Below are 12,743 nucleotides of genomic sequence, written 5' to 3' on the forward strand. Positions count from 1 at the left end.
TATTTCTCCCTCTCTCTGTGACAGACTCCAGTGAAGAGGATTCCAGATTCTCATGAGATCACTCTTCAACACGGCATGAAATCTGTAAGTTCACACACCGGTCATCCTGACCGCTCCGATCTGTCTCACGCTTCAGATTATGGAGATTATGAGAATTATATAATCTGAACTAGTTAAAAAACGTTCACCCATAAAATTGACATTCTCTCATCATTTATTCACCCTCTTGCCCCTCCAAACCCGAATGACAAACACAAAAAGAAATAAGCAGCAGAATGTTCACGCTGCTCTTTTCCACACAATGAAGGCTTATAGTGACCAGGGGCTGTCAAGATACAAAAAGGATGAATGTGTGATATTTTCCAGGTCTTCTGATGTCATATAGCTTATGAAAGTCAAATGCCTTTGAAACAAGTACATTTTCGGGTAAATAGTTACTTTTAAAAGTATATGAAGTGATGCTACAGTGTTTGGCAAATATGTGCGGTTTGAGTGGTGTTTTAAATTACACATAATGCACATCTTTACAATATATTTGAGCTTCTCTTAATTTTTTTTATAGTATAATAAAGAATAAATAATGTATTTTTTTTAATTTATTCTGACTGTTGTACATCAAAGTCCCATGTATTGACATAAAAAAAAAATCAATACTTTATATACAACAGGTATATATTCCGGTCCTCGAATCTGATTGGTCGAGAGACGTTCCATGAGCACTCACTCACACACACACCCACCAATCCATCATTGTTTATACAATGACTTGTTTGAAACCGCACAAGCCATGATACTATTTCTAAAGTCACATTTTTGATTACTAACGGAGGCATGGACGCATCATTTGTTTTGAACCAGCAAAGGCAGATTCTGATCCGTCACGTAATAAAGTAGTTCCATGCATAAATGCGTTTTTATGACCGTACTCCGTTTGTACTTGTTCATTGAACTGTAGTATACAAGCAATATCACACTCGCAATCGTGCTATATGGCCCTATATCAGCACTGCTGTAATTACCTACTGCGTCCGAATCACAGCAGTGCTGATATAGGGCCATATCGCACTCTTGCTCATGTGATATTGCTTAAATATACTTTATATATTTGTTTACACTGATCAAGTGTCCAATTTTTCACACAACTATATTAGCCATATGGTTTTGATTTTCTGGCATTTTCTAGGGTGACTCATATTTTTTAAATATATTTTTATAAAAGGAAATAACAATTTAGTGCAGAGTATTTTTATTGAAATAAACTAATTATATTATTAAAATTATTTTTTATAAACTGCTTTCATTCCACAATAAACTCCCAAATGTCTTCTTTAAAAAGACTCAAAAATTAGGTCTGTACTCTCAAGCATTCATGCATTATAAGCATTTAAATTTGAATATATAATTTTTTGACCTTTGCTCAAAAGGTTATTATTTTATTAATATTTATTGATTGATTTGGGTTACATTTGAGCGATACATTTTCTTGACAGGCTTGGAGAGAATCGCTCAAATACATAAAGAGCAGATTTAATTTAAGCCTGTGAGCTACTGTGAAGTTTTCTGTATTTTATTACACAGGTATCAGCTTTAGCTCTGGATCCTTCTGGCGCTCGTCTGATTACTGGCGGTTTTGACTATGACGTGAAGTTCTGGGACTTTGCTGGGATGGATGCTGCGCTGCAGGCCTTCCGATCTCTGCAGCCGTGCGAATGGTGAGTCCGAAGCACCTCATCTGTCCATCGTGCTCCTGATATCAGCACATCTCTGAATCTCCTCAAGCACGAGCGTTCACGACCCTCCGTGGGGTTTGATGTACGTTATACCTCATCTGTCAGGAATGGGAGCGCATTCTCAAGTCAAATCAACCACGCACTAACTAACTGCACCCAGATGCTGTCCCACGGATAGCTCGGGTGTATTTTTGTTCTGTTGTCTTTCCTAGAAACCCTCCTAATAGTGGAAGCCATCTGAAAGTTGGGTGTCTCGAGATATTGGAAGCCAATTGGCTGAGCTGGAACGCTCTTTCACTTGTGCGATTAGTAAAGCTCCACGCCACATTAACCAGTTCATCAACTTGGGCACACTGGCATCTCTTTACCAGCAGAGGCCAAACATTCCGGCCAAATAAAACACTTGGCCCATATGGAGCCCATAAAGGCAGTGACCCGGAGAGGGTAACCGAAATTGACACTGGGCTTCTACCTATTTTGGTCATGCACTCTCATGCGCTGAGCTTTTGTGAGGGTTCAAAAAGTCTTTGACACCAATTCTCATTTACAAGCTTTTCAATAACACACAAAAATGCTCGCTCGCAAATGTGAGATTTGTTTTGTCCATTACAGCAATAGAAAATGTCCTTAAAGGGATAGTTCACCCAAATCATTATTTACTCACCCTCATGACATCCCAGGTGTGTCTGACTTTCTTTCTTCAGCAGGACACATTTGAAGAAAAACAGAGAAATATCTCAGCTCAGAAGGTCCTTATAATGCAAGTGGATGGTGACCATGCGTCTAATGCGATACAATCACTTTTGGTGCGAAAAAAGATCAATATTTTATTACATTCTTACTCTAAATCATGCGTATGGTCAGCAGCATTATGCACGTGTGACGTAATCACGTTGACATGTTTACTTGAGCAGGGATGGATTACTGACCAGGCCAATGGGGCACTTGACTGCCCGGGGTGCTCTGGGCTTTAAGGCTGCGTTATGTAGTTTGGATTATAGTTAAAAGTACTTGAATATTGATCTTTTATTGCACCAAAAGTGATCGTGTCACTTTAGAAGACATTAATTTAACCCCTGGAGTATCGATGACATTTATGCTGAATGTCTGTGATTTTTGGAGCTTCAAATGTCTGATCACCATCCACTTGCATTATAAGGATCTTCTGAGCTGAGATATTTCCGTTTTTCTTCAAATGTGTCCTGCTGATGAAAGAAAGTCATACACACCTGTGACATCATGAGGGTGAGTAAGTAATGTGAGAATTTACATTTTTGGGTGAACTGTCCCTTTAATTTTCTCAATATAAAAAATGCTACAAATGACACAATTAAAAATGTCAAAGCCGGTCAGTTATTTTTGCTCTCGACTCCGTTATGATGACTCGCAACATTGTTACTTTGTGTGTTTCATCTGTGTTTATTTTCACTTTTATTAGTTTCGTAACTCAGTACTGTTTGACTGTTTTGCACAATAGCATGTTTTGTTTTTTATTAGGAAAGCAAAACCTTGCCGTTCACTTTAAAGTTAGCGTTATTGTTCTCCAGATTTGAGTTTCTTTAATCAATCATTTTGTAATGAAGCCTCACAAGGTACGAACTCTGGAAGCACCAATTCAGAAGTGAATGACACTAAATTATTATTTTGTCATTACAGTCATCAGATCCGATCGCTGCAGTACAGCATCACCGGTGATGTCATTCTAGTGGTGGCGGGAAACTCGCAGGCCAAAGTTCTGGATCGAGACGGCTTCCAGGTTCTAGAGTGCGTCAAAGGGGATCAGTATATTGTGGACATGGCTAACACCAAGGTAAAGTCTCTTATGTTGTCCGAGGGTTGTTCAGTTCTCACAGGAGCGAACAGAGCGTGCTGCGGCGGCCTGCAATTTGTTTGCTGCATCTGTGTTGTGTTTGTTGTCTGAGCTGTAATGAGGTATACATGAACTAGATCAGAGAAGGAAACGGCGGCTGAGTATTGCACCTGGTCCTCTGACCCCAGGGGTGTTCCTCTGTGTCTGGTGGGTTTATATTGGTCCATTTCCTGTCTATTTTGCGTCCTGGTTCTGTTGAGTGCCTTTCAACGAGCGTTTCGTGACCGTCAGCTAATGTAGTGTGTCCGCATGCAACAGTCAGAACACACATGCACAGGTTTACTTAGTCATCTAAATGAGGACAAACCATATTACAAAGGGAATATGCAGTAACTAGAGCACTAGAGATGCATGTATGCGTATTTCATTGGCCTGCGCTGAAGGATTCTACAGTACAACAGCGGCATCTAGAGGTGAAATAAAAACATTCACTGACACCTCATGGAGATTTGCAGTATCTAAATCTTTCATCATTTGACTATTCGTTAGGATGGGAGAAAAAAATGGATTCAGCGATGTATCTTGATTCTTCAACGATTCTCAAACAATTCTGAATCAGTTCTGAGTTCAATTGAACCCACGGCAGTGCAGTGATGCTCGCCAGAGACAGAGCGAGATGCTAGAATGCACACACGCTAAAGCCGAGCGCACGAACAAGACTGTTTACAGACTAGGTAGTGAGACTTAGCACGTCAACAAACAACATAATAGATGGTCTTTTGCCTGTTATTGCGCTGATTTGCATAGAACGGTGAAAAAAAAAAAACAGCTGAAAAAATGATGAGACAACCGTTAAGCTGCATTCACACTGCCAGCGACTTTGCCAGTGGCTGTGGTTAGGTCGCTAGTGGGCCCTTCCCACGACTGGTTGCCTAGTAACGTTTATAAATGACATTCAGGGATGTCATTCCATTGCTGTTGACAGCAAATCAGATTTCTTGCCGCTAAAAACAAACATTTTGGAGGGAAAAGACTAAATATAAATGGAATCAGTACATAAAATGCTTTATATCAAAGATGAACGAGAAACAAGGCGTACTCTTTGCCATAGCGGCTGTTTATCTGAGGCGAAAATGCAAACGTCGGTCTGTCTGGGTCCACAAAAGCATTCAATCTCGGGAGTCAGCACGGTGAGTACCACCGGCTGGTGCAGGAGCTGCGGCTGGATGAAGTCTGGTTCCAGCAGTACTTCAGGCTTGACGGGACCCAGTTTGATGAGCTGCTGCAGAGGGTCCCCTGATCTTTCCATTACAGCAGGAGCTGGAGAGAGAGAGAGAGAGAGAAGGATCAGTAATCTTCTAATTGCCAACCCAGTGCCTAAACCAGTACACCTTACAGCACCATTATGCCTATGTAAGCACATGATACTGACCTACAAAGGCCAAACGCAGTAACTGAACACTGAAGATTGGTGTCCTATATACATCTTAAATGTTGATTCTAAAATAATCTCTCTCGTATTGGCTGTCGCTCCTGTAAGTCGCTCTTCATTTGAATAAAGTTAAACTTGTCTCAACTTTGTCGCTTCGTTGGACACGCCCACATCTGGTCGCCAACGGTCACGATGGCTCGTGTCGCTGGAAGTTGCTGTGCTAACATTGAAAATGAATGGGATGGTTCCGCTGTCTCGCGCGGTCGCTGACAGTGTGAACGCAGCTTTAGGAAGATGTGGGTGATGCACTCTCTCAATTTCATTGGCTGTTGCTCGTTGCCGGTCGCCAAATCTTCGGGACAGTGCGCACACCTGACTAATATATGAATAAAACTGTTACTGTTAACGAGTTCAAATGTATGTGTATGCACTTAAGAGTTTATATCGCTAAAAATTGGTGACGAAACCGGTGAAGGAGGCGGGATGCGCTGTCACCCCTTCATTTATGTGTGTGTGTTTGTTCTGTGCTGTGGCTGATATACTCTATATATTGTGTTTGACCCCAAGAAAAAAAAAATGCCCTGTTTTTCGGTCTTTCCCTTTCATTTGCTATGGTCGTCAATTTTGACCACAAACCGTAAAGATGTTGCTTTTTTTAACGACTAACTAGACTTACAGATTCAAATACAAAAATGTTTGTGTTCAGATCGCAAATGGAGGAAAAGTCACCAAGTCTTGTACTGCTCAGATAAAGAAAAAGTGATTTCGGTCAAAAATGACCGTACAGTATAGGAAGGTAGAAGGAAGTAAATTACATGGGGTTCAATTTAATGTTACTTGAGTTACACTTTGCATTTTGATAAACCAGCTTAAATACTGTCCCGCTCTTGTTGTGATTGATCATGTGTATCCTCTCAGGGTCACACGGCGATGCTGAATGATGGCTGCTGGCACCCAAAAATCAAAGAGGAGTTTCTCACCTGCTCCAATGATGGGTGAGTAATACCCAAACAGCAGTCTCTTCAGTTTGTCCAAACTTTTGACTGGTAGTAGTTTGCAGAAGAGGTCCTCTGCTTCCCTTCTCTTATTTTTGTTGAGGTTATATTTTCTGCTCTTGGGATTAGATGGATAATCCCCGATAATTCCAGGGATTTTGGGATACCTCACAGGGCTTGTTTTCAGTGGAAATATTTAATGTAAATCATCAACTTGGATCAAACAACACACAGTCAGCGGTTTTGTAATATAGACAAACTCGTAAAGGGTTAGTTCAGCCAAAAATGAAAATGATCCCATCATTTACTCCCCCTCAAGCCATCGTAGGTGTATATGACTTTCTTCTTTCAGCCAAACACAATCAGAGTTATATTAAAAAAATATCCTGCTCTTCCAAGCTTTATAATGGGAGTGAATGGTACCTTAAAAGTAATCCATACGGCTCCAGGGGGGTTAATAAAGGCCTTCTGAAGCGTAGCGATGCATTTTTGTAAGAACAATATCCATATTTATAACTTTATAAACTATAATCACTGGCTTCCGGTAACGGCAGTCCACGTGTTCACAAGAGAGTCGAGTTCCGGTGTATGACGTAGGTGCAGCGGAAGCTCAGGTGAGAAGTGACGAACGCGGAAGCGCAGAGGATAGAGCAAAACAAAACGCCGGTCACGAATTAGAAGATGACAACGAGGATTTTTAAAGAAACATGTCGTAGGATTTCGATATAAGAGAAGAGGAGATTGAGCCCTCTTTGTTTGAACCGAGTACACCGACCAGGAACTCCAGGAGATGGAGGACCTGCATCAGCGGCACAAACAAACGAATCTGGTAGACGGAGAGTTCGGGAGACGTGGTGGTGCTCATGCAGGAAATGCCATGTAATGCCATCCGAGGCTGAGAGTGTTTGCTGCCGTGAATGGACGATTGGAATGACTGGATAGACACACGAACGCACAATTTTAAGACTAAAAATTGTGCTTCTGCGTTCGTCACTTCTCACCTGAGCTTACGCTACGGCTACGTCATATGCCGGAACTCGACTCTCTTGTGTACGACGGCCATTTTCCGGAAGCCAGTGATTATAGTTTATAAAGTTATAAATATGGATATTATTCTTACACAAACGCATCGCTTCAGAAGGCCTTTATTAACTCCCCTGGAGCCGTATGGATTACTTTTTTGATGGATGGATGCACTTTTTTGGGCTTTAAAATCTAAGGTACCATTCACTCCCATTATAAAGCTTGGAAAAGCAGGATATTTTTTAATATAACTCTGATTGTGTTTGGCTGAAAGAAGTCATATACACCTACGATGGCTTGAGGGTGAGTAAATGATGGGATGATTTTCATTTTTGGGTGAACTAACCTTTAATCAGATTTAAACATTTATACTCCGTTTGAGGAATGTGTTGTGTTTATACAGTAAGTGGTTATAAGAATAGTGTTTTTATATTTATAAGAAACTATAAGTTTATTCAGATTTTCTGCTGGAGAGCCCGACCAATAACTCAGATGAGTTTAATGCAAGTTAAGCTCATTTGACAGCATTTGTGTCATAATGTTGATTAACTAAAAAAAACTCCTTTTCTTTAATAAAAGCACAAATGTGTGTTCCAGTGAGACACTTCCAATGCAAGTCAATGGGGTTTAATCCGTAAACATTAAAATACTGTTTCAAAAGTATAGACACAAGACGTAAACAATATGTGTGTTAACATGATTTTACTGTCATTAAATCACTTAACGTCACCATGTAACGTTATAGCCAACTTCGTTGCCATGACGATGTAATGCCGTAAACCCTAAAATGACAGTAAAAATAATTTTGCCATGGATTTGCCTTGAACAATGATCTGCAAGCACTGATATACTGTTGCATATGTATTTGTATTTTTGTTTTTCCTGCATTGTTTTTTATTATTTTTTTTTTACCGTCAAATATTTGAGTGTTCGCAGTCACTAACATATACGCCTGTGAAATGTTATAGTGTGCAACACGTTCCTCAATTTGTTCCCCTAAGAGTTTGTCCATTGGCTGTGTTTAGAGTATTTGTGAACGTCACTGTAACATGCCGTCGTAACATCCCCCCGCCCAAAAAACCCCAGTTTACTGCAGTTACAGATGTGGGTCTGTTTTATTTAGTTGTAATGTAGATTCTGGAAATCATCGCTTGGCAGGTTTCATTGCATGTTGCTCGCTGTTTCAGAAGAGGAAATGGGGAGCAATTTAGTTCAGGAAAAGCTGCAGATGTGAGCCGTCCCCGGTGGGTCGTTACATCAGCACGCCGGGGCCCCGAGAGCCCGAGAACAGGGGCCACATGTGCACGGTGGGAGCGCTGTGATCGGCTAGTGTGGCCTGACTTTGCACTTGCCTCTCAATCAAACGTTTCATCCGAGGCTCCTCTGAGACGCATTATGCATCAGAACGGAGGTTAACAGGGGAAACGGAGAGTTCTAGATTGACTTGATTGCTCGGTGCGGTGAGCCGCGGCGCTTTGGTGCGATTATAAGGGGTCAGCGCTGTTTGAAAAGCATGCTAATGTTCCCAGTCACTGTCGATTAAGCTGATAGCCCAATGAAAATGTAAGACACAAGCGGCGGCTCTTGTGGCTAATGCAGGCCGTCCGTTCATGTCTCATGGGACAAATGAACGGTCAAGTTTGACCGCACCATCAAACAAACGTGACTGTAATTGTAGAATTGATTCATCACATTATTTGGGGTGTTTCTGCAACTTTTTTTTGCAGAGTTGCCATAGAATGATGACCTTATTAGCCAAGAGTTGATGTGGGGGAAAAAATCGATATGTAGAAGTATTGCAATGTTATTAATCATGATATTGTATTGATATTTGTGCATACATTTTTGTAATGTTTCAACATTCATTTTATGGTCATGGGAAAAAACTTTCTATTATCCAATTGATCCAGTACTTCAGAAACAGTCCATTAGATGGCGCAGTTATTATGCTTCACTGCTGAGACGGAACAGAACTCATTTGACGTCACCCACAACACAGATGAGTTCAAATCTAGAGTTTGGCATCATTTGGTTTGTTACATTCATGTCCAAACTGGTCTCGAAGGTCCAGAAAAAGCATAGTTTATGTTATACAATAAAGTTCACATCACTAGAAGTCAAGCCATCGCTCTTCTGGTCATGAGTATTAAGCAAGTCTACATACAGTGTAAACAAATAATGTAAAAAGACTTATTTCAAGGTCCGTATTGTTTGTTTACAAAGAAATGATTCACATTCAAATCATTTCAGGCACTTTTGCAACAATTTAACAATGAATTTGGGTGATTTGGTAATAGTTCTCCAAAGTCCTTTGAAGAAAAATGAGAATCGGTGAGTGAAATATTGCAGTTTTGAATCACAATACACCAAAAATAAAGAATCATAATAATATTGTATCATAACCTAGATATTTATATAATATCGTATCGCCAGTTACCTTGTGATTCCCACCCCTAGCCAAGAGCAACCTTGGGTTTAAGGGTTATTTTGCCCAAAAATTACCCTCTTACCCACATGCCTTTTCAAACTTGTGTGGCTTGCTTTCTTCTGTGCCACACAAAAGGAGATGGACCAAAAAAGAGCCATAAAGGTAGTTCATACAAGTCGATGTCTTCTGAAGGCATACGATAGCTTTGTGGGAGGAACATACCCCATTAATGCTATCCACTGTAAATCTTCTCCACCATGAATTTTAAGTGTGATCAGAATTGGTCAATATTCATAGTTGCTGAGTGTCTATAAAGCATGCCAGGTTTGATGTCAATGATATCAAATGCCATTGGTTTTCGTGTGTCATGTGACTGATTGCAACATGGCAAGTTTGATGAAGTTGGAAAAGTCATACGGCTTTGAAATTATATGATCGCAATAAGTGACAGTGTATTTCCTTTAAATACCTTATTAATGGCTCAATTGTAAAGGCGTCTAGTTGTGTTTTCATCCACTTATTTTTTATGCACATTTTCCTATCGCTTAAGAAATGCCGAATGGAAACACCAAGATGTGCAACAAAATTTAAATGCTCGCTTAAGAAGGGTAAAAAATTGTATTCGATAAAAATTCAGGCGCAGAAACACATACACTGAATATATTCCTGTAGAATTAATTAACGAATGAAGATGCACATCAAAAATAGTTCTGTAACTTTGCCTCAACAAGCCATTTTAAATACAGAATTCGCTCAGAGAATATCATTGATATAATCGCATAGCATTTCAAATGTTGTTCTGGTATTTTCACCATAAATTAACACTTGCATGGTGTAACGGTTGTGGAAGTAGGAGAAGGCAGATGAAGGTTGAGGATCCAAATGCAGTTATCTTTATTTATTAAACTAACACAAAGGAACACCCACGATGGGGAAACAAACATAAAACTAGAAAACACAGAAACTACAAACACGGGAACACAGGCTTGGGAGGAACATCCAACCACATTTAAACATTCAAACGATCAAACAACGACTGACAGAGACTGAACAAACAGACAGGGTTAAAATACAAGAATCTGGGACAAAGGGGCCAATGAACAAACAGAACACAAACTAGATGACAAGGTGATTAACAGAAACCAAAGGCAAATTAACAAGGGCAGGTGAAAACAGGAGGAGTAGAAAAGTGACAAAAATGGTAAACAAAAGGGCAACAGTGGAACAAGACAGGGTATGCATAACACATGGCTCTAACCATTAACCTTCTATTTGCCAACCCAGTACCTAAACCAGTACACCTTACAACACCATTATGCCACCTATCACCTATATCACCTATGTAGACCCCGAAGCCGCCGCCATTTGCGCCATTTAGAATTTCAGCCGCCGCCAGCCAATAATTTCGTAAGCCAAATTGAGCTGCCACACACGAAATATATAAACAATACACGAGATCTATTTTCCCACTGGATTCATAACAGCACAGTCTTGTGCTCGTTGCTACGATACACAGACTCACAGTGAATTGACGACCAATTAAAATTGCTCGTATTCCGTACAGAAGAAGCGATGCATTTTTTTCTCGCACTGAGGTGAAATGGCGGAAAGAAGCAAGCAAGGTAATTTTGATCTCACTTCTCACATACTTTCCTAATTCCTACTTTTTTTTTTTTTTACTTAGGCTTACCCAGACTTTTGTTAAATCTTCAGGGCACGGTTGCACAAACACCTGAATCAAAGATTGATGTTATGAACCAAATATTCTGGAGCGGAGAGATTTATAGCACTGAACGTGATATTACTGCAGTAACAAACCACCGTTTCCACATTGCTAATTCATGACGCATGCTTCAGTGTACATTGAAGTGAAATGTGCAAAACTTTGTCCAAAATATTACTGATAACAGTGTGTGTTTATATTAAAGGCGAGACACGGCAGGCAAAAACATCGGTTTTTTTTACTGGTCAATTTTGAGATTTTTGGATATTTGTCTTCAATAACATGTCTTCTTTCAGACTTGTGGTGAAAAAAAGTCCGAAATACACATTTAGGTCTTTATTTTACTACACTTCGTCTGTTTAGCGTCTGTAGATTTCTCATAAATTCAACAAAAGTTTGCGTTCTTAATCAACATACTTCTCTGCGATCTCTGCCGTCACCCTCTCATCACAGTATTGCATTTTGTAGAAATATAGTGTAAGCCATGCATTGCTTGGAAATATTGAGATCTAGTAAATCAGTATAACATAGACATCTGTAGACATGAAGTGGCAGCTTCAGCCATTTGCAGCTATGAAAAGTTTGGCGGCTGCAGCAGCCATTTAGGTTTTGGCTGAGCCGGCTAGCCAGCCAATAACTTCATCAGCCAGCCATTATTCTCAAAACAAATGGCTTCGGGCTCTACACCTATGTAAGCACATGATACTGACCTACAAAGGCCAAACGCAGAAACTGAACACTGAAGATTGGCGTCCTATATACATCTTAAATGTTGATTATAAAATAATCTCGCTCTGTTTTGTCTGAATCTTCTCTGAGAGTATTTGATCTAAACTCATCTCTCGCAAAGACAGTTCATAATCTAAGACACAATTTCACTCATAACTCAATCCCCAAAATGTGCAGATACTGCGTTTTGCCTTTGTAGAGCATCAGTTCACCAATGGAGGTAGAGTAAAGATCTCGTCATTTGAACAAGAACAGTTCTACAAGAGCATCGCTGGGAGCTCCTCGTTTGATTTCAAGGGGTCTTATTTGAGTTCTGAATGGAGTTCACAGATGGGAAACCGTCATCAGCATAGCTTATTTTGTCTAAACTCCCTATCACATTATCACAAAACCTTATGGCCATTTGTCTCTCACAGCAGTGCAGCTTTGAGCTTTTGGTTATCCTCAATAATACTGTAGCACAGATCGCCTGTAAAACGTGAGCCCACCAATCTCATTAATGAAGACTAGTTATTCATCTGACCACCCATGTGCCTCCTATTGTGAGCCGACCTACTCATTTAGTACATTATTTTGCAGGCAAAAATATCCCCTGGCAATTAGTTTGCTATTGATGCATGTGACATTTCATCACTGAAAGATTGTTTTCTGTAGATATGTGTAGTTGATTAATTTGATTAGGTCGCCTTGGGAGTAAAATGCTCCTTCACTCTTGAGTACTACAGTGTAGGTTTTTATAGATATCATGAATCAAAGAACATTAAACAGCGACAGAACTATAGTTTTCCTTTGAGTGAGTCCTTGTTCCCATGATCTCACAAGCACTTTTTCTTCTTTAACTAAAATTGCAAATGTTGTGCACAATAATGACAT

General features: G+C 40.0%; 1 protein-coding gene across 1 annotated transcript in view; it reads left to right on the plus strand.

Annotated features, from left to right (window-relative positions):
- The window catches only part of LOC127635782 (WD repeat-containing protein 70-like), a 69,445-nt gene that overhangs the window by 2,882 nt on the left and 53,820 nt on the right, over nucleotides 1-12,743 (plus strand). Inside the window, exons 6-9 of the mRNA XM_052116001.1 lie at nucleotides 25-84; nucleotides 1,579-1,712; nucleotides 3,387-3,540; nucleotides 5,891-5,967. Of these exons, the coding sequence (XP_051971961.1) occupies nucleotides 25-84; nucleotides 1,579-1,712; nucleotides 3,387-3,540; nucleotides 5,891-5,967 (425 nt within the window). The remainder of the gene's footprint in view (nucleotides 1-24; nucleotides 85-1,578; nucleotides 1,713-3,386; nucleotides 3,541-5,890; nucleotides 5,968-12,743) is intronic.

Source organism: Xyrauchen texanus, chromosome 43, assembly GCF_025860055.1.
Source record: "Xyrauchen texanus isolate HMW12.3.18 chromosome 43, RBS_HiC_50CHRs, whole genome shotgun sequence".
Lineage (NCBI taxonomy): Eukaryota > Metazoa > Chordata > Actinopteri > Cypriniformes > Catostomidae > Xyrauchen > Xyrauchen texanus.